Below are 22,224 nucleotides of genomic sequence, written 5' to 3'. Positions count from 1 at the left end.
TATCGCTGCCACTGACACTGCTCCTGTGCCCAGCGCAGCGTTGCTGCCTTTGCCTTCAGTTTGACTCTTTTAAAAGAAATATTAAGCGCCAGCCTGGTCGTTCAATACGCATGCACATCCCCTTTATTTTTTTTTTAACCACCATGAACAAGTAATCCCCATCCTGTACTCAGTCCTGAAGGTTAAAAGCTGGTTTTGTGCCAGCTTCATTATGTAGAAGCCAAATGCTTCTCCCAGTTAACTTATTACTGGTTTGGAGGGGGCTCAAAAGGCAGATGGAGTGACTGTGCCGGCAATATTAATGACTGCGTTGCAAAGGGTGAGAATTTTACACAGACTAATGTGAAAACTTGTGAACGCATTGCTGAGAAATACCCGAGAATGGTGTTTCCCTTCTCGTTCTGAGCTCAGGGTAATAAATAACGTGTGATTTCACAGCATCTCTGCTATACCAGGGTAAAACACGCTGTCTGTCATTAAAGGCTGTCAATATTTCACGTCTGAGGACAGGCAGTGAGAACGGGGCCACCAAAACGTTACGGGGGGTGGTGGGAGACACGTAGACCATTAACTTTGCATCGCCACCAGCTTCTGTTGGGAAATAAATGACTTTAAAATGTTGGTGGTGGGGTCTGAGGGAAGCTGGGGGAGCGAAGGCGCCTGGGTCGGGGTGGTGGGGGGGTGCAGGGGGACACAGCCAGAGCCGTGGGGCTGGCTTGAGTTTAACTGCATAGCTAATAAAGTCTGTGTGTCCAAGTCTCCCAGCCAAATGTCTGTCCTGTAAGATGAAGGGACCCTGACAAGCCATTTCCATGAAATTTGCAGGAATTGAGTGTCTTGCAGAGGCAGCGGGGTCCCCAGCTGGGTTTGCAATGAGCCAAGAGGCTGAGGAGTTATTGGCAGTGACCAGCTGAAAGCCAGGCAGCGTGGGGAGGGTTTTTCCTTTGGAAAACTGGCTGAAAATGTGGATTTGGGATACTTGGTTTGCCCTTTTTGGAAAATCATTACAAGACATGCTTTATACCTGCAGTATAGTCCAGTAAAAATATAATTTTTTGTGAAGATTTGTGAAGCTATGGCAGGTGAGTAGTCATTGAAAATCAAATTTCCCAGACATGAGCTCAATTATAATGTAGAAATGTGACTTGTTAAGGGAGCGTAGAGGAAATGATCTCCTTCCTGTGCTTCCCCACGTGTAATTAGGTTCTAAGTACGCACAGGGCAAGGAAAACGTGTTACACAGCATTTTTGTAAAAGCAAATCCAGTGCTACTGGGAGAGGCAGACTTCCAGCTAGCCTTGTTGTTTGCATTTTTATATAAGGCTTTGAAGAACTGCCCTGTCTTTCGTGGTCCCCTCCCATTTCTTCATACCGTTCTGTGCTGTGGTCTCGTCTAAATGTTGTACGTCAGATGGCTCAGGGATGAAATGTCAGATTTGCTGCTGCTTTGCTCCGTCACCGCTGTCGAAGTGCCTGGGGTTTGAAATTAAATGTCAAAGGCGTTCTGCAGCACACGGGAACCAGATGTGCTCCAAGACTGTGTCTGGGAAGAGCAGAGCAGATTAATTACCTGCATTGACTCTTTGTGGGAGGTTTGCCTCTGGATTTGGGCTGATACCCAGCGTGAGGATGCGGTCCTGGAGAGCCTGCCTGGTGTAAGGGTGGTGGATGGAGGACGCGGTGTCTGGCAGCTGCCTGCACGCCCCGACCAGCTGTAAGGTGATACAGCAGCTCTGGGGAAGAGCCGGTGTCTGTAAATACAGCTCACTTACGGGATTAATCATCAGCAGGCGTGTTCCTGCCTTGTCGGTGACACCCGTGTGTTTGATCCGGTTACAGACCGGGGCAGATGGTGTCTGGGGACCTACCCTGGAGATGGGGGCGGCTGGGGAGGTGGGGGTTGGTGGGGTTGGGTGAGGAGCATTGCCAAAAGGATTGGGGGAGGCTATAAAGGAGGAGCAGAGCCTCCATACACGGGGAAACACCCGTGGGGCTGCGGCAGGTGGGTCCCCACAGACCTCAGCATCGCTGCCAGGCATGGCCAGCCCGTGCCACACTGTGTTCCCACTGGGAACGTGGCATTTCCAGCTCCTTGGAAGGGGCATTCCTGCACGGGCGGGCGGCCCCACAGTCCTGCTTTGTTCCCTGAGCCCTCCGAGGAGGCACAGAAGAATTTGCCCCGTGATGCTGCCCATGGGCTCCTCGGAGCTGGTCACAGCCCTTGGTGCTGCTTCTGCCTCCTGTTCTTGGGGGCAAAATCCTCCTTGCTCCTCTTGGTAGCTCTTGTCCCAGCTCTTCTGGGCTTACACCACCCTGTGAAAATTAAAGCTTTTGTGCTCAAGTCCTTCTTCACCTTTAAATACTATAATTTCCAGTGGTTGAACGTTCAGCACTTGAATAACTGCACCCATTCAGTGCGTCCTGAGCGGCACCCGTGACTGGAGCAGCTCTGAAAGAGCCGGACCCGGCACTGGGCACATTGACTCTGGGCAGGGGCACACGATGTGTCCTGTGCCCTGAAACTGCCCCTTAAAGCTTCTCATTGAGAAACTTCCCCACTTGTATTTTTGTCCTTTTTAACCCATATTTTTCACACCAGTTCCCCTCCTTGTCCCTCTTAAACAACGCAACATCCTAATTAAGTAAATGACCATGTATTTTTCCAAATAGGTTGCAATATAAGGAGAGTCGTTAAATATTTCTCCTCAAAAATAACAAGTAAAAATTATTTCTTTTCCATCTTAGCTGTAACCCACCCCGTGTTCCTTACATGTCACGTCATGTCTCACATGCTGGCAGCCTGTGCAGAAACAACGCTCTGGAGCCCTTTGGTTTTCTACCAAGGATAACTCCAATAAATTTTTTTTTTTTTTTCTTACTCGCTTCTCACTCTTGTTGATGAAAGGAAAAGATGCAGAAACAAGCAGCTCCCTGGGAGGGTGGGAAGCTGATTGGTGGGGCCGGTGTGACCCGGTGTCCCCGGAGCAGCCCCAGCAGCCTGCGGATCAGCTGCCGCGGGGCCAACTCCCAGCTGCCGCGGGGGCACGGCAGGGCTCGTTGGTGATGCGCCGACTGGCGAAGGCCACGCCATCATCTTCCATGGAAAGTTTCATGCTTTTCCTTATTTTTTTTTCCCCTAACTGTGACCAGTTTGTAAAGGTTAAACGGTATTTTCTGATTAAACTGAGTGCTCCGGCGATCTCAGCTCATTTCCCACTCGTGCCTATCTTTTGTCTGACCTTGGGGTAACACTTAACCTCTCCGGACTAGAGTCCCTCTGTGTAATAGAATGACAGTATTTCCTTCCATTACCAGAAGGACAGGATGATAAATTAATTCACATTTATGTAGTGCCGAGATACGACCGTGATAGATTAAGAGTCTGTCCCTGGAGTTATCTGTGCTCTCCGTAGTGATGTGCAGCTCTACGAGGGAATGAGCTGCCTCCTGAAAGCGTAACCACTGTCTGTGCTCAAACGCTGCACAACGCAGGCCCAGCTCTGAATAGCAGCAAGCGCAATTATCCCCTTCCTCCTTAAAAATTTAAATATTTTAAAATATTTCTGAAACTGGAGCCTGGTTGCAGCTGGTCCCGACTCAAGAGTGCTGCAGGAGGAAGGTCGGGTGAGCTCCGGCTGGCTGATAGCTGTTGAGACAAGCTAAAGTACAAATCTCCTTACTGCCAGCATCAGCTCTAAAGTTCAGGGGACTGATGGATTTATTCCCACTTCCCACGTGTTGCTCTGCGTGGAGTCGGAGGGATGCTGCCACGGCTCTTCCAGGCATGTGCTGGTGGGTGACTTTAGGAAGCCATCCTTGTTCCTGGTGATCTCACGGCGCTTTCTCTCAATGCTTGTTTGTTTGCTGGGTTCTTTTAAAATGCCTACAGCCTGCAGGGCTTGGGATTGAGAGCTCACCCACGGGCGAGGCAGGAGAGTTACAGGCAGTGGAAGGAAAATGCAGCATACAGCAAAAATCCCGTGGAGCGGTGAGACAAGGGGCTGTGAGAAACGGCCTGTGCGTGTGCTCCTTAAAGACATATTTCTTAAAGATGTGCTGAAAATGTAACGGGAGAAGCATATGGGCAGTTTTCCCAAACAAATGGGTCTGCCTGGGGTTTTTTCAGAGGGTTGGCAGTGACGGTGTCGAAAGTGCCTGCCTGCAAACCTCTGCTGCTGCAGGTCGTGCTTTGAGAAATGTCCTTGTGTCCAGAGGACAGGAGCAAAGATGTGTCTGGGGACTCCGTTGAGGTTACAACGGGTACAGAAAACGATTGCTGATAGACACTGGACCACCAATAATCTTAGCCTAGGACCTGTTCCCCATGACAAGCCCTCTTGCCTCTGATTAGAGGGTACGTAGGTCTGAAGCGTTAGTTCCTGAAAGGATGAGTACGGTTATTTTTTAAGGGGGAGACAGATGAGATGCAAATGAATTTTTGCTCTGACAGTTGTTTGGCAGAACAATTGTGAAAGCCGTACCCGACCTCAGGAACAGACACAAAGCGCTTCTCTCTCCTCCAAACAGGCGAGCGGGAAGCGCTGCCCTCCCCACGCGCTGCTGCTGTCCCAGGAAAGGGCACGGGCTGTCCCTTGGGAGGAAAATGCCAAATGAGCGTGTCTTGCCACCTTCGTGATCATTTCTTTCCTTCTTTTCACTGACTTCTGCACCGTAATGCAACATTTGCTTTGAGTGGCTTCTTATGCACGTCGTAGGGATGCGGCTGCATGTGCATCACTTACTAGTGTGTGTATGGGGGGGCCATGGAGAACCCGAACAGAGCAGGAGCAAAATGAAGCCTTTAGTCACTGTGAGGGAATCACATACATATATTCCCTCTAAATCAATGTTTTTCATTATCTGAAACCAAAAGGGTTTTCTCTTTGTGGAAACGCTGCTCTGTGCTATTCAATCAGTATTAATTAAGTGGCTGAAATGCATTAAATGGTGCCGTAGGAATCTTCTTGGGAACACTAGCTGCTCGAGTTTTACTGTTCCTCTTACAGCCATAAATAAGGATAAATGCCTAATTGCTGCAGAAAGCATCCTGCTGGACCTAATGAGCTGATTAAAAACAATCCTTCATTGTGGAATTATTTAATTTTATTTAACTTCCACCAGAGATTCCCCTTGCTTACCGTTTCTGTGTCTGCTCTACAGCCCCCCATCTGCCTTGGAGAGTCCATGCCCATGCTTGTTTTGCAGGAGCAGGGCTCAGGGAAGGGATTTGTTTCCTTCATTATTCCGGAAGGTCTCACTTCATTAAGCTGTTGAGAAGGAAATGAATTTCTGCCCTTCCCTGGTATTATTTGTGCACCTGAGGGAAGTCCTCGGGCTCTGCTCGGTGTGCCCGGTTTCCCCGGGGCAGGGTGAAGGGCAGCGGGGCTGGGGCAGGACATCACGTGTGTTGTGGTTTGCAGGGATGTGGTGTTGGGAATTATGACAAAAAGCCAAGTTTTGGCCAAATCAGCCTGGCGGATCGGGGCGCTGCCTTTTGCTGCCTTGGCCTGAAGTGGGTTCTCGCTGATGGTCGCACCTCTGCAGCAAGACGAGATATTTTCACATACCATTTGCCCTCCAGCGCGGTGGAGCCGTGGAGCTCTGAAGGGGGAGCCTGGGGCTTGGCTGGAGAAGCAGCAAGCGGATTACGTGGCGTGTGGTTCATGTCCCGCTAATGAGCGGAGCGTGCCGGCAGCCTCGTCCGGCCACGGAGGGAGCCTGCGATGGGCAAGCTCCCCCCTCCACCTCTCCTGGCCATGCCAACCGAAGGCAGCGGGCAGCTTGATGGTGCCGAGCAGATGGGAGCTCTGGCTCACCGGCGCGGGGGGATGCAGGGATGCTGCGGGGCCGGGATGGGAGCATTGGCTAGCGCAGCTCACCACCATCTGTGGCAAGGAGAGATTTCCCCCACCTCAAGGCAGGGAGGGAGCAAAGTACGTGTTAAATCGACATGTGCATGGAGAAATAGAGATTTGATGTTTCTTCTATGTGGCTGGGGAGGTTTGCAGCTCTGCCAGGCTGGTGTGCAGCCCGCTGTGCTGGCTTGGCATCCCCGAGGGGCTGGGAGGGGAGGAGGCAGTGCCTGCAGAGAAACCCTGCTCTAGTGGTACCGTCCACAGTGCTCCTGATGCTGGAGCAGGGCTCTTAAGGGATGGAGAACGACCTAAAAGAATTTTAAAAGCGATTTTTTTCCCCTTTCACTGCAGATTTTGAGTGGTTTATGGATAAAGTGCTTGGATATGTTTTCTATTTTAATTACTGTTATGCGAGCGTTGTCTTTACGTAAGGAGAAACTGGAGAGTGTGAAACTTGCAGCAGAGCCGGGCAGTGACCTGTAACAGCATATGGGCCAGGTATCGTTTCAGTGGCATCCCGTTCGCCACGTGGCTGTTGGGATCATCAAGGCACATTCGCCTGGGGGGTGCTGGGACCATCAGCACCTTGGGAGAGGGTGTTGGGGGAATTTGTCCCTGCTGGCGGGGGCACACGGGGCTGCCCTGGGCCAGGCTGGGCTCTGCCAGGCCACATGAGCATCCAGTACCCCTTGACCCTTCGTACCTCCTCTTCACTCTACTGACGCTTGGGCAGCTGCTTACCTGCTGCACGATCATTTGAAAATCCAGGTTTCTTTGGAAAACATTTAACAATGCAGCAGAATCGCCCTCTGCCTTTAAAACAGAACAGAAAACCCACAGCCAGATGTTTCCTTCTGGAAACTTCTTTTTCTTTCAAGCTGATTTGTCCTGACTGATGCACAAGAATAACTGTGGCTGATTTTTCTATGGAAAGTACAAATCTTCTCCAAACCCTCCAGTTCCCATCCTGGTCACTCAGCTGGGGCAGGCACTGCTGCCATTGAGTCCCAGGGTCTGGGTTTTCATCCCCATCACGGGTGTCTCCATCATCCCCAGGTCTCCATCCCTTTTTGGTCTTTCTTGCATTTATTTTTTTCCCTCCAGTGCCTGTTCAGAGAGAGGAGGGAGGCTCCGAACTGAGCAGAGTTAAGGCTGCACATCCACCTCTTGATTTCACAACGCTGTGTGGGTGTTTGGTTGGATTTTGCAAAGAGTCTCTAGTTTTAAAGGTCCTGTCCTGGGGTTACTCAAGCTTTTGTCCAGAGAAAAATGTATTTACAAAAGTATCTGCAGAGAGGTCTGGGATTTATTTCTCGACCCAGACTAACAGTTTCTGAGAACTGATGGTGCTGTAGGTCATGGGGGAAATGGAAAGCACCGACAAGTCTGAAGAACATTTCTGAACTCTGGGTAAGTATTTGGGGAAAAAGGCGTCCGAGTCCATCTCACTGCTGTCTTGCTTGTAGCTGGAGGAAAGTGGAGCAGGGACGTGGCTTTTGTTGGTGCCTGGACGCAGGCTCAGCGCTGGATGAGAAATGCATTTAAGCAGTTAAATTCCTGTTTGATGGCATCACAATCTTGCAGCTGTTTGTGTGAGGTTTTGCTGAGTGTTGTGTTTTTACTGAACATTACAAGCCCAGATTTCAGATTGGGTTTGGGTCCAGCTAGGTCAGAGGCTTCCTGAGCATCCCCAGTCTCAACCCTCCCACCCCCATGGGTCTGGCCATCCCCGGACATGGCTGAAGACATGAGGTTGAAGGGCTTGTTCAGCTCTTTGGGCAGCAATCAAATCTTTTCTGTGTTGCACAACAGGGCCGGGAACAACGATTAAGAAATGCTAAGCCTGGGAAGAAGAGGTCCCATCTGCCCCTTTGCACAGGCCATTTCGGGTTGAGTCAGTCTCAGAAGCAGATGAAGACATCAGACAGCTTCACGACTCTTAGCATCCCCAGACGAGCACGTTCGTGCCCCCAGCGCAGCTCCAGCCCTCTGTGCTGGGGAGATGTCCCTGTCCCCGGGCGAGGAGCAGCCCTGACAATGCGGGCTGTGTTCTGCGCGCCGGGGGCTCGCGGCACTGCCTGTCCCCAGGAGCCACCTACACGCGCAGGCACGGCGGCGGATTGTTCCTGATGCGAGTCGCACCCACATCTACCCCGAGACAAAGGGGCCCTGGAGCAACCCGGCGGCCGCTCCGCTAAAGGCGGGGATGCATTTTCTGTGTGCTCTGTCGTGGGGTTTATTATTTGCTCTCGGTTGGTGCTGCTCCTCATGCCCAGCTTCGTAAATGCCTTGCGCCTTCCCTCCCATAGCACCTCGGTGAATGAAGAGGGGTTTAAAGCATTTTGTGACAGCGATGTGAAGCATCAGCACGCGAGCGTAGTGAGGACACGAGAAATCTTGCCCTTGCTAAATCTCTGGTTGCAGTGTTGGCTGATTCAGTTCATCAGTCAGACTTGTGCTTAGTAACAGAAAGGCATAAAACCAGCTGATCCATTACTCATTTTAGGCTGTAACTGGAGAAATGAACCACTTTGAAGGCTACAGATCAAAATGATATCTTCCCTCAGAAAACTAAAGAAGTAATTTGAAAAGCTTTGTTCAGCACGACCTGATCACAGGACTGCAGAAGTCCTGGACATGACTTTAATTACTGGCCCAGTCCTGTAATTATTCTGTCCTTCAACTATTTTTATTGCAACAGCTGGATCGGAAGATCCTTAGAACGAGCAAAAAAGATCAAAACAACACTCCCCTCCAAGCCCCTTCGCAACCTACAATCCATCATCTGGTGTAACTGGGACATGCTGGGACGGCGAGTTCCTTTGGGCTTCAGCCCAAGAGCGGGGACACAGAGACCCCGATCGCACCCGAGCAGGGCTGGATGGAGAAACCATTAAGCACATCTTGTTCCCCATAAGGGTAACTGGGAAAAGTGTCCTTAAGAGTTGTCTTGCGCTGGGTTTGATCCTGTCTGGGGTTCAGGAGAGTTTCCCGGGCCATGTGTCAGGGCTGTTTATTTTCCATGCCATCTGCTCCTCGCCGGCTCCCAGCAGCGTTCCTGCGGTACCCGGAGCCCCCGGCAGCCCCGCGCTCGCCGGGTTTGGTCTGTTGCGCTGGCTCCCCCCCTCCCTCCCGTGCGTGCCCCGTACCGGGCTCGAGAACAGCTGAAGGGGCAGCAGCATCCAAAGCTTTTTTTTGGTTATTTATATTTCATGAAGCCGGGCTCTCCTTGCTTGCCAAATGGCCTCTCTGTGCTGCTCCCCTGCCTGGCGACATCCCACCTCGGCGGCAGCCTCTGCGAGGGACCGGGAGGAGCGGCGCGGAGCAAGGCTGGGGATTTTCCACTCTTTGCTGCCCTGGCGTTATTTTTGTGCTTAGCCAGAGAGCTGTCTGCGTGTCTGATGCCCTTTTTATAACTCTCTCACAGAGAGCTGTAACTCAGCCGTGATGCAGCCTCTGTGCCGCAGCAGCCTCTCTAGGGGGGCTTTTATTGTACAGACGGGATAATTTATCCTCCTTTTTGCTCTTTTTTTTTAATCTGCATTTAGTCTATGGGGTTTATTAACAGCAAAATCAAAGGTATGTGTATGAAAAATGCAAATGGCAACCTGGTGGTCCCCAGGAGGTTTGGATGGGGGTGCCTATGGGAGCCCGACAGCAGCGTGCTGGCACCAGGAACCCTCTGGGGAGGGAAGCAGCTGGAGCCTGGGTGGGAATGGGCTTGTTTAGAGGCTGGTTGGGAAAGGTCCCGCCATGCCCCGACTCCTGCTAGAGCTGTGCCAGCTCGGTGACAGGCTCTTTGGTACACGAGGGGGTCTCTGGAGCCGGTCCCCCTGCTATTGCCAGGCTGCACGTGGAGGCAGAGCTCACCCCAGTGCCCCGCTGGAGGGAGCAGATGTTTGTTAGGTATTTCTTGTGCATAAAATACAATTATTATTACTTTATTTTTTTAAACAGAAAATCATCCTTTTTATTTTATCCTATGGGGACTGTTTGCTGTTTTTGTATTCAGTTGCTCTGAGTAACTTCACATCTGTCCCAGGGGAGAGCATTGTCCTCCTCCTTCCATCCAAGAGATCTCTCCAGGCTTTGAGCACAAACAACCCCATAAGGCTGATTTTCTGCCAACTGAACAACCCAGGAGTTGGAAGGATAGTGACCACGGGCTTGTACCTGGGTCACCAGAGCCTGGAAACTCTTTCTGACACTATTCACACCCCTGTCCCTCCGCACAAATATTTTTGGGTTGGAAACACTCTCTCTCCGCAGTTGCCAAAAGGAAGATGACAGAAATGGAGGTAAACAGCTCAGTGACCACTGGGTTTGTGTTTGTTTTGCAGCTGAGGATCCATCCACACGTGCCGCTGGTCTGCTCGCCTCGGGGGACACAACTGAGGTCCTAACGCTGCCCAGGCGTCCAAAATGGTCATGCAAAGACACCACCTCACCTGCGCAGGAATAGCATTCGCTCTCTACCTTCATCACCTCGTCAGCACCATCGAAGTCCCTCTGGACTGTAAGTTATGGTTTACCCCTCTAAAAACTCCTGCTGAAATGGTTGAGGAGGTAGAGTGAAGATGTGCACGGCCCAGGTGGCTTTCCTGGCCCAGCCTAAAGTTTTCTGTTGTTTGTTTGGGATTATTTTTCTTTTTAAACCACATGCCCTCCAGAAAGTCACCTTAATCACTTTCTGATTTAGTCTATCTCAAAAGCTGAGCAGAGGACTTGAAACCACGTATCAAAATGGAACAGAGCATCTGAGCCAAGCTGCCGAGTCTTCAGCCTATTGATTTAAGTGGAGCATCCCAGGACTTCTGCTGTTCCTACACAGCATGGGCAGGCTTGGGGACGCTCTTTCGTGAGGACATGAGCTCGTTGCTAGTCTTATCTGGCAGATGCTGCCACGAGCTGACACCAAGGTCCTCAAGGGCAGTGGAGACCCAGGCAGGTCCTGCAGAACAATGTGATTTTTCTCTCTGTCGGGACTTTTTGGTTAATTATGAGACAGGAGTTATGTTTTATTAAGAAATGCAAGAGCTGGGGGATATGGAGCGAGGAGGAAGGGGGACATGGGCTGATGTTTCTGCTGAACGGGCATCTTCAGGCCAGAGCACGGGAAATGCAGGACTTGGTTGAATGCACTTGAGACGGGGGTTTGTATCGAGAGCTACTCAGCCACTGTTCTGGAAACCAGTTTCGTAATTTCTTTGTGTCCCAGCTTCCTCCTGTAGCGACTGTTAATAACAATCAGCCTGTCACTGCCGGGAATCTCTTCCGACAGCACAATGCACAGAAATCCTTCGGTGAGCAGCGCGTTAGGAGAAAAAGCACAGCGTTCTGCTGGGGTCTAAATTCAGGCTGAAGTGCCAGGGTTGCTCTTGACAGGAGAAATTTCTCCCCCGTGGGTTGTTGCTCTGTGGAGCCCTGGGTGTGCTGGCTGCAGCCGTGGTACCTCAGCTGATCCTGGACTCTGTGCAGCAAAACGGGAAGGAAAAATTTAGGGCAGTGGCTTTTGGCTGAAATTGGGAAATGACTGAAGAGAAAGGGTGGGAAAGCCCTGATTTGCGGAGGGGAATAAATATTTGTGTTACTTGAAAGCACAGGGAGGGGGTCCCAGACTCGAGTCCGTGCTCTGCTCCGTTCCAGATGACGGTAGATGAAAATATCTGTTCCCTTGGAGTCAGCACTGTAACACACACAGGGCACTCGTGTTCCCAGCAATGGGAATTGTATCTGGTGCACGCAGCTCGGTGGGTCCTGCAGGCCTGGCTTTGTTGGCAGCTGTAATACTGCAGAAACGCAGGCAGCCGGCATGGAAGTGGGGTCAGTGCAGCTGGGGAAGACTGAACGGGTCTGCAAATAGCCACCGTCTGCTGTTCAGGTGCCATTCACCTTCTCCCAGGCAACCAGCGACAGGACAAGAGGACACAGCCTCAAGCTTCGCCAGGGGAGGGTCAGGTTGGACATTAGGAAGCATTTCTTCTCAGCAAGGGTCATTAGCCATTGGAAGGGGCTGCCCAGGGAGGTGGTGGAGTCACCATCTCTGGAGGGGTTTAAGAAAAGCCTGGACATGGCACTTAGTGCCCTGGTCTAGTTGACATGATGGTGTCAGGGCAATGGTTGGACTCGATGATCCCAGAGGGCTCTTCCAACCTCATTGATTCTGTGATTGCTCGTGCTTTGCATCAGGGAAGGAGTAATTTTGCTGCTTAAATGTAATGTGACCTTAGAAAAATAAGAGAAATGCTGACAGCTGGTGGAGAAAAGCTCCAGGCAGCCTGCAGCAGCTCGCCGTTTCTCCAGCCTCCTCCTCCCTGCTGCACAGCACTGAGCTGAGGGGAGCATCAGCCCTTCCAGTGCTGGTGGGAAACTGGGATCGTAACTAAGAGCATCCTTTTGGCATCCTTTCCTGAACGGGTCCCTCGCAGGACAGATATTTGTAAATAATGTGCACGGAGGCAGTTGTGCACAGCAGTGCCAAGAGCAGGCGGGTGAGGAGCATCTCCCAACCCTGGGCGAGGGTTAGGGATCCTGCTGATGCCTGTCCCCACCAGCTGACCCTTCCCAACCTTCCTTTGCTCTTTTGGACAAGTGGAGCATCAGCTTTGTTCTACTTCCATCCCAACCCTCGGAGCCATCAGGGGGTTGCTTTCAGGATATATATATACATCTCCTTATATTACAGGCACCTCCTCTGAGTTTGGCACCTAAAAAGCCAGCTAAGGGTTTATCAGGCACATATTAGCCTCTGACTCTGGGGGATGAAAGTGGGGGGGCTCAGGGTAAGCGCAGCCATAAGGAAGGGGTGAACATTCCTAACTCCTGTGGGCAACCTGCTGGACCACAGCGCCACGAGTGCCTGTGGGCAAGTGATGCTGAAGCCCATCCAGGCACCCTGTGCTCTCTTTTGGCCTAAAAACCCGTGCTGCAGAGGCAGTTGACAGCTAACAGGACCGCTCAGCAGCAGCTCCTCCCACGTGGACAGTAAGTAGGTAGATCAGAACATCCTTGAATTGTAAGATGGTTTGTGTGTGGTATTTGCAAGCCCTACAATAACTATATATGTTTGTGTACGTGATGTAAATAGGTTTGTTCTTCAATTAACCTTTTTTCTTTTTTTTGTTGTGCTTGCACTTTGGGAATAACAGCAAATATTCAGAGTGAATGTAAGTGTTCCCCTCGCCCTCCGTGTGTGCGTGTCCGTCTCCTCTGCATGGCCAAAGCAGGGCACGAGGGGTCCGTACCGAGCAGGGGGCTGGTGGTGGCTGTTGCTTGGCACATGGTGTCCGTGGGTGTAGGGCTGGCCAGGGGGAGGACAAGCCACTTCTGCACGGCCAGGCATGGCTGGGAGAGGCACGGGAGGTGCTGGAGCGGCTTGGGAGGAGTGCTCAGGCTCTGCTGCTCTCCCTGGAGCCAGGACCAGGCTGTCTTTGCGAGGCAAATGCTGTTTCTGCAGGGGCTTGTCGTTGCCAATGCCACACCTCCGAGGAGAGCAGGCTCCTCTGCCCTGCACGAGCACGTGTGCCAAGCTCGGCTCCACGTACTGACCCGCTTGCAGCATCACTAGCTCTTGGGGGGAAAGCAAACGGCCTCGGACCTGAGCAGCTTTGCTCCAGGACAGCCATGGGACTGAGCCCTTCAACGCAGGGTTCAGGACCAGAGCTGGAGCCTACGCTGGCTGCTGGGCTCGTGTGCCCCTTGTCCCAAGCCTTGCCCTTCTGAACGCCACTGCTGTGCTCCTTCGGGGTAAACCCAGGAGGTTTTGAGCCTCTTCCTTGCACAGGGGGTATCTAAACATCTTGCAGTGGCTTTCTGGCTTCCCTGTCCCAGCTGCAGTCCCTGTCTTGGAGGTGCACAGCCAGGATGCCTTTCAGTCTGATTCGAATGACCTGAGGTAGCAGGAAGATGTAACTGAAATTTCTTAATGAGACCAAGATTCTAAGTGAGAAACAAGAGCTTCCCGGTACCGAAAGGGAGTATGAACAGTGCTGGTGGTCTGAGGGGTGATGAGCAGCACACCCCCACGAACACTCATGGTAATTCCCTCAGGTGTTGAAGGGCTTTAAACCATAAATTGCAAAAAAAAAAAAAATAGTCTGGGAAACAGTCTGAGATCCCAGCAGGATCTGCTGCAGGACAGCAGGGAGAAGCTTCGCCCTCTTTGCATGACCCTCCTCACGGCTTTTCGTTTGCTTTGCAGTGCCTCAGCCCCCCACAATCACCAAGCAGTCCGTGAAGGACTACATCGTCGACCCAAGGGATAACATCTTCATTGAATGTGAAGCCAAAGGGAACCCCGTTCCCATGTAAGTGCCTCTGCAGCCCTCGTTACACTGAAGCCCTGCTGTTCATTAGAGCTGGCTCTGGAGGAGCTCCCCTCTGGTCCAGCTGTGCCGTTTACCCCACCAGCTGATCCAGCTGTTGGCTTGCACAGCACAGGTAAGGATCTCACCAGGTAAATATGGTCCATGGTTACAAACCCAACCTCTTCCCCGCACTTGCAGTTTTTCCTGGACGCGGAACGGGAAGTTCTTCAACGTGGCAAAGGACCCCAAGGTGTCCATGCGGCGGCGGTCAGGGACGCTCGTCATCGACTTCCACAGCGGGGGACGGGCAGAGGACTACGAGGGAGAGTACCAGTGCTTCGCCCGCAATGACTACGGCACTGCTCTCTCCAGCAAAATCCACCTCCAGGTTTCTAGTGAGTAACAGCCGTGGCACAGAGCAAGCAGCTGGCCATGCCCCGAGGAGAGCAGGGACTATTTGCATCGTATGAGATCTTGTAGAAGAGGCATGGAGAATATCCAGTGCTCAAACATCTCAGCCTGCTTCATCTGTTACCTATGTTGGGATGTAACTGGCCACAGGACCGAGATGAAGGCATGAGGGTTATGGCTGTAGCTACCAGGGAAATACTTGGTGTAGATTTAAGGGTCTTGCACACGTAGAAATGGAGTTTGCATTGAGGCCACTCCACTGAAACCAGGCCAGGTCCAGCGGGAAGAGATCTGCAAAGTTATTCCCCTCCCTTCCTCATGCAGTGTCTTTGCTTCTCCTGGCAGAGTCTCCCCTGTGGCCCAAGGAGAAGGTGGATGTCATAGAGGTGGATGAAGGTGCTCCGCTCAGTCTGCAGTGCAACCCACCGCCCGGCCTGCCTTCGCCCGTCATCTTCTGGATGAGCAGCTGTGAGTCGGGGGAACTCCCCTTCCCACCTCGAACTCTGGGGCAGCCTTTGCATCACCTGCAACGTTTATCTAGAACAACTATGGTTAGGGGCGTTACTGCTAGTTCGGAGCTTGGAGGCTGCCTCACAGGGCCTGGGTCAGCCCGCGGGAGGACCTGACTTGCTCTGAGTGCCCCTTCTCCCCTGCAGCCATGGAGCCCATCCACCAGGACAAGCGTGTCTCCCAGGGCCAGAACGGCGACCTGTACTTCTCCAACGTCATGCTGCAGGATGCCCAGACCGACTACAGCTGCAACGCACGCTTCCACTTCACCCACACCATCCAGCAGAAAAACCCCTACACTCTCAAGGTGAAAACCAGTAAGTGTCACTGTGGTTGCTCAGGATGGGTCTTCGCTGGCCTCTCTCAGGCAGGATTTTCCTTCCAGACACCTTGTTTCTGTTCTTGACAGCACTGAGACCTACCAGGGAGAAGAGTGGCTTCCTTCATTTTGTTTAGGATAGTGCAAGAACCAGTTTGGATGAGGAATGATAGTCCTTGGACAGCTAACATGGCAGGGAGGGGGGGCTGGTTTCCCTCCAGCATCTCAAAGCTTTGCAGCCTCATGGGTCGAGGGCTGCAGAGGTAGCTCGGTGTGGGTGTTGCTACATTCGTGTGTCTGGGATAAACTGGAAAGCATTTCAGCACAGATGGTTTGTTCCCTCCATCTTTAGGGAAATGCATAATATCAAGTGATCTTTCCCTAGTTTGAAAAGCTGGAAGTAGCCTTGGTTTGCTCCAGGCTTAGGTTTACGGGGAACCCCCGGCCGTGCTGGTGCTGCACGGGGGGACTGGGTGTGTGTCAGCCTTGCACAGCTCAGGCTTTCCCTACTGACCAGGAGCTGCTGTTTAGCTCCTGGGCTCTGGGACGGGCTGGCAGGAGGGCTTGAGCCTTTGGGGTCTGAGCATGTTAATGGGTGACATGCTCAAGCTGGCCAGAGATCTCAGCTTCACCTTGGTGAAGAGCGTCGTCTCAGGGGGCAGGTGGAGCACATGCCCCAGGCATGTAAGAGCCTCTCCATGGGCAGGTCCAGCCACCAGCAGCCTCTTCTCCAGAAGTGAGACTGCTTGAAGGAAGGCGAGGTCCTGATGCTGATGCGTTTCAGGCGAGCTGGCTGGTGGGGACGTGAGCTGAGCGCTGCAGGGCATGAAGCTCTCGAGTTGATGTAGGTCCTGCAGAGCATGGGCTGCCTTTTGGGGGGGTTGTGTGCAGAGCACTGTCACAATCAGCGATCGACACAGAAACAGCATCTATGGGGCCCAGACAGGAGCCATCTCCCGTTCCCAGTAAGGTCCGACTGGGAGGAAGGGGTAGCGTGTGCTGGCAGATGCAAGGCTGTGTTTTGGGGAGCAGGCTCTTGGGCGAAGCAGGCATGTGGTGCTCCCGAATCCCAGCGTTAGGAGCTGAATTTGATCTCGCAGCAGCTTAAATTAGAATTAACACTATTAAAGCGACCTGAAAGTGACGTGAGAAGCAGACGGAGTCCGGAGTATTTTGCACTTTTCTTGTAACAAGCTTCTCCTCTGTGCAAAGCATGAGTCGAGAATTGGCAACGTAAATAGTATAAACAGGCTCTTTGCTGAAGGTGAGGGATGTGTGCGGGTAATTCATTCTGAATATTACCTGTCTGTTTACAGCGCTGGCCAAACAGCGCCAACGTTTACCTGTCAGGGAAGGACTGAGTCCTAAATTAGTGTGAGCTGGAGAAATTCTGGCAAACAAAGATCTGGGGTCATTTGAGCCTCCAAAGGCTTTAGCCTGACATATTTTTCAAGCTATAGAAAAAATAGGAAAGAAATCCTGGAAGGTTTCTGTGCAGACAGATCCAAGCTCCCCCTCCTGCTACGCTCAGATGCCACCACGGCGTTTTGCTCCCAGGCTATGCAGAATTGACTTCCAATTATACTGGTCCCTTTCTTTAAGTTTTGCTTTTGAAATGTCTGCTGTGTTATCAGATGCAAATGCCACCCCATGAGCTCCCCAGAGGCCCTTATAGGTTAAAGAACTGAGGCTCTAATTTCTCATCTGTTATAATACCAAAAAAATTATTTATAGGTACAGTGGTCAAAGGAGACGAGCTTGGATTTGTCTCATACTGTTCAATCTCAGCCTTAAGCCATGAGCATTGGCTGTCTTTTAAAAAAAAAGTCCACTAGCTGCTGAAAACCAGGGTGTTCCCACGCGCCAAACCAGGGTTTCGGGTACCGGTGTGAGCTGAGGAGGGCAGATCCTCCAGCAGCCACGGGCCAGGACGGTGCGTCCCCACCTCCTCACAATTAGCTTTCTTCGTCAAGTGTAGGTGATGGCTGGGGTGGTTGGCAATAAGTGAGAGCAGCAGGTTATTGAAGAGCTGGTATTTTGCATGTAACACAAGTTACTTTAATCACCTTGTAATTAAGAGGGATTTTACAGCGGATTATGCTTTTAGAACCTAATTATTATTATTATTATTTTTATTTGTTCATCTTCACCACGCCTTTCTGCATCGTTACGCTGCTGCCTGGCTGTGCCCAACCTATGCTTTATGCCGGGAAAAGGCAGCTGGAATATGTTTCCATAGAGAAAAAACATTTTCTTCTCTAAATTGAACTGATTTTTTGTTTTCAAAGATACAAATGTCTTTATACTGAAAAGAAAAACACTTCAAGGAAATGTTTGATACAATTTTCATATATTTATCTGTCTTCCCATCTCGTAGGAGGAGAACAGCCCTCTTTTCCTCTCCTTTACCGCTGTGTTATGTTGTTTGTCCTGGAAGGCAGCTGTGCTCAGAGTGCTTTTGTACCCCTGCTGTTGTCTGTCTGCGCTGCTCTTGTGTTTCGGGAAGTTATTTTGTGTCCCCCGTCCCCCCGCGCTGCCTGTCCCCCCGCCCGCTTCGTGGCCCTCGGTACGCTCACGCTCTTTTGTTTATTGCAGAGAAACCCCATAACGAAACGTCTTTACGAAATCACACTGCCATGTACAGTGGTGAGTCAACGCTGGCTTGGGGAGACCCTTCCCAGTTTAACCCCCCGCCTAACCCCACTGACCTCCCGCGCTAACCGGGCAGCACCGGCCGTGCCCTGCGTGTGCCCGCGGCCCCGGCCCTGGGGTATCACCTCAGCTTGGCAAAAACGGGTGGGACGAAACGAGCCGAAGAGTGACAAAACCCCCCTCAAAGTTTTGGCATCTTAAAATTATTGAGTTTTAAGCTAATTAACTGGAGCTCAGCTTGAGAGGTGTTTGGATTAATAGGATCTGGCCCATGTGGCTCAGCGAGCCCCTCGCCGAAGAGGTGGCTCATGATTTAAAGATAAGACCCACCATCCCTCTTCCCTCTGTCTTCAGAAAGAGCATCTATTGTATTTGCGGCTAAACACAGGCAGCGACTGGGAGAGAAAAAAAAAAAAGGAAAAAAAAAAAAAGGAGTATTTGGTGTTCTCAAAAGCTGGGCGCTTTGTTTCTTTGTGATGAGGTTGTACGTGTGTTGGATGCTTGCGTGAGGCTCTTGCCCTTTGTCTGAGCAGGGAGATTACCTCCGGAGCCTGCGTTTGCTGGGAGAAGCCAGTCCCAAACTCATAAATTATGCTTCAGACACAAAAATGCGCGGCTCCCCGGGGCACGATCGCTGCCCTGGAATGGATTGCAAGTGTCACGGACGTGATGGGATAATGCGGGCAGAGCTGGGCAGCGACGGGGGTTTGTAGGGGAAGGGAAGATGGGGCTGTTTGTGGGCGATGCTGAGAGCGCAGGCACTACCAGGGATGCGAACGCCTCGCCAAAGACCACCCCGGGGTCTGATCGCCCCGAGGCCAGGTGCTGTCGTGGGCAGGATTTACTTTCTGCCCTTATTGCTGCTTATGGGGGACAGGGTTGTGGGGCAGTGGGATGGGGACAGCCCCGGCAATGCCCTGCGCTGGTCCCTGGCCGTGCCCTACAGAGAAACCCCGCTCAGCTTCCCACCCGGAGCCACAGCTTGCACAGCCCAGGGCACATTTTCTTCTTCCATGGGGACTTTTGGGGACAAGGAGTGCTTTTTGCTAAGAGAGTAGGAGTGTGAGAAGAGGAGGATGTGCCAGGTGAAGGCACAGGGTTTGGTGTCCTCAGTGAGAGCCCTCTCGTGCCAGTGGGCAGCCCGGGCATCCCTTCCCCACCGAGGGAACCGGGGTGTTGGCATCTCACGGGCAGCCAGGAGCGGGAGGTTTCTGAGGATGCTGGAGAGCTCAGCAGAAGGCCCAGCCTCGGAGGGAGCGCTGGTGGCAGCAAACGGGCTGGGTGTGGTGTGAAAAGATTTGTAGAAATGGCTGTGAAAGGGGGTTGGCAGCAAGATTAGCTTCAATGGGAACGGCATAAACTGCATCACGCCTCGACTAGGGGCGAGCAGGAGGAGATGCCTCCCTTGCAGGCGCGTGGGGCCAGGGAGCAGAGAGAAAACCAGCAGTGAGCTCTCCTGTAAATGTATCTTGCACCTCAGCAGCATAAACGATGTTTGTGTTTCAAAGGGAATGCCTTCACGCTGCTGGGTTTGCAGGTTCGGGGAAAGGCACTGCGGTGGTCGTGGGCTTCTCAATCTCCCACTGCATGTGTGTGTTCAGGGAAAAGGGATGATTAGTGGTCACTCGGTTAGGAAAATGAGAGCTCACCTGCACAGCCTCATAGATTCCTCCAGGTTCCTGTTCATAGGTGCGTGGGATAAACCGCCCGCTGTTTGCACTTAATGTCCCCTGGAACATTTTATGGGTCCAGTGGATTCAAATCACCCACTCACGCCCCTGTGCAAATCTGGGCTCCAAGCACACAATTTCTTAATAGTTTATGAACTGGTAAAAAAATTCTTACCCTTGGCCCTTTTTCTTTTTGCTGACCCCGTGTCTCTCCCTGGAGTGACCCATCTGGCTGTACCAGCCCCTGGGACCAGCTGCAGCAAGGCAAGGAGTCTTAGGGATGGGGAGTGGGGAAGAGGGACATCAGTGCCCCAAGTCTTTAGGTCTTTGGGAGACTTGGGGCTCTCAGATGGTGCTGGTCCCTGCAGTACGGGCTCAGCTCAGAGCCAGCCAAAGGGCTCTGCAGAGGTTGCAGGGAAGCTCGATGGGACGGGCTGCGAGTCCCCGTCCCTGCTGGTCTGCGACAGATGTGCCCGAGCTCGTCTCGGGGACGTGGGACCTGCTGGCGTGGCCATGGGGCACAAGCGGTTCGTGGGACTCTTGTCCCAAACTGTACCCGAGGGCCAGGCTCTCCCAGGAGACGCAACCAAGCCCTTCTCCCCACGGCTCGTAGCGGCTGCAATGATTTCCTTGCTGCAAAGCTTAATTTCCTAGGCAAACTGTCTGCAATTATGAAGGAAAAATGATCTAAAAGGATTAATTGAATATTTTATTAGCAGAAGTTTCTCACCTTTTTTTTAAAGAGGAAATGAAAGTCTATTTCATCTTTTTTTATTTTTTTTAATTTTTTTTTTTGGCAAATCTGCAGGATGTTTTAAAGCTGGCTAGCTGTGCAGGAGGCGAACAGACGGGATGTGTCTGGATGTGCATATTCCTATTACCACCTCCAAGTAGAAATGCGAGTTGATGTGCAATTTTTAAATGCTGTCAGGTCAGGACTGTGGGGAGGGGGCACTCGGCTGCTCCGGGGTGAGAAGTGGCTGTTTCTGGGATACCCTGTTCAAGGCTGAACCACTCCAGTTTCATAGAGGTGGGGACAAGAGCAGCAATATATTGGAAGCAGAGTCTATTTTTGAGCAGAAATAAACAGCCATGGGATTTATTTTTCCAGTTCTGTTCCATCCAAACAGATGAGTGAGGCGTTGCCATGTATCTGACAGCTTCAAGCTGTAGCTGCCACAAGTTCAGAGCTGGGTGCTCTCTGCCTGAGAGCATTTCTGGCTGCTCTCTATTATAAATAGCAAAATATTTAGTAGTAGTGATATACTAAGGCAAAAAGCTTATTAGCTATGCAGTGGTGTTGTTAGGTTTATTAAACAAGTGGATAGGATACTAATTTATCTCCCTTATTTTTAATTTTCATCATTAATATATGGCTCGTAAAATTTGGCTTGCACTGCTGCTTATCTCTTCTGGTTATGCCTCGGGCTCCTGAGCAAATGGGTTCATTGTGGGAGTGAAGCGAACAGCCTGTTCAAACAGGATTGTTGGCTAATAAAAGCCAATATTGACTTATAAAATATCCCAATCTCCTAATCACATGAGAAGAGAGAAGTTCACGAGTCTGGCTGGAGGTGTGGGAGCTGTCGATAAACGCTGGGTGCTTTAACCAAAAAATCCTCTGCAGAAGCAGGCAAGCAAACGGTGGCCTGTGCCTGCCCAGAGAACTGGCCCTTCGGGATAAGGCCAAGATTTGCCTGCCCTGGTAATCCATTAATCAAATAATTGACTAACCTGCTGACGAGCACCCCGTGGGAGCGCTGGGATGCGGGCGTGCGGCCGCGCTCTGGCACACGCGGGGCCGCTCCAAAGGCACGGTTTGACTCCTGGGGTTGGGTTATTTTCCCCTTGGGAGCCTGGTGCCAGGCTTGCCCTCAGGCAGGCTGATGGGAGCTCCACGAACAGCCCCTGCCCTCCCTCCCCTCCTTCTTCCCAGCCCTTTTCCCCTACCAGAGCTCATGTAGGGGCTTCCCAAGGAGATGTGGGCATCCCCAGAAGCCCCGCGGCGCTGGGCACGCCTGGCTGCCTCCTGCTCACTGAGCCAACGAAGCCTTCGGGGCAGCAGGAGAGGGCTTGGGCTGCGCCCCGAGGTCCCGCTCCCACACCGGGGTGGGCTCTCCCCGTGGATCACTTCGGTGTTTGTAGTGACCCTGTGCCAACCCTGGCCATTTTGTGCCCTTTCCTAATCTCATAACCTCCGTCTCTGCTACTGCTGCTTTCAAGCACATCTCATCCTGTTTTGTCCTCACTGATCTAGACCTAGTTTAATAATTACACTTATTAATGGAATTTATTCCATTAATAATTAATTTTTTGCCCCTACAAAGAGACCTTTGCTCTGTGTGTGTGTCTGTAAAGGGTTGTCTTGTGGCTTCCCCTGGTTTTCTCCTGTTAAACTTCCCTGTCCAGTCCTGAAATCTGTCATTTTGGTCACTAAGTTGTTCCTTTCCAAAGGGCACAGTCCTTCCAGTCCCGCAGCTCCCAGTAAGGGTGGGAAACCT

General features: G+C 51.8%; 1 protein-coding gene across 1 annotated transcript in view; it reads left to right on the top strand.

Moving 5' to 3' along the window:
* NFASC (neurofascin) overlaps positions 1-22,224 on the top strand; it is an 83,110-nt gene that overhangs the window by 21,600 nt on the left and 39,286 nt on the right. The window contains exons 2-8 of the mRNA XM_068419465.1: positions 10,196-10,371; positions 13,004-13,021; positions 14,056-14,161; positions 14,360-14,556; positions 14,918-15,040; positions 15,229-15,399; positions 17,997-18,047. Of these exons, the coding sequence (XP_068275566.1) occupies positions 10,278-10,371; positions 13,004-13,021; positions 14,056-14,161; positions 14,360-14,556; positions 14,918-15,040; positions 15,229-15,399; positions 17,997-18,047 (760 nt within the window). The 5' untranslated portion in view covers positions 10,196-10,277. The remainder of the gene's footprint in view (positions 1-10,195; positions 10,372-13,003; positions 13,022-14,055; positions 14,162-14,359; positions 14,557-14,917; positions 15,041-15,228; positions 15,400-17,996; positions 18,048-22,224) is intronic.

This window comes from Nyctibius grandis, chromosome 27, assembly GCF_013368605.1.
Source record: "Nyctibius grandis isolate bNycGra1 chromosome 27, bNycGra1.pri, whole genome shotgun sequence".
Lineage (NCBI taxonomy): Eukaryota > Metazoa > Chordata > Aves > Nyctibiiformes > Nyctibiidae > Nyctibius > Nyctibius grandis.
The sequence above is the reverse complement of the archived record's forward strand: the minus strand, read 5'-3'. Positions and strand labels throughout refer to the sequence as shown.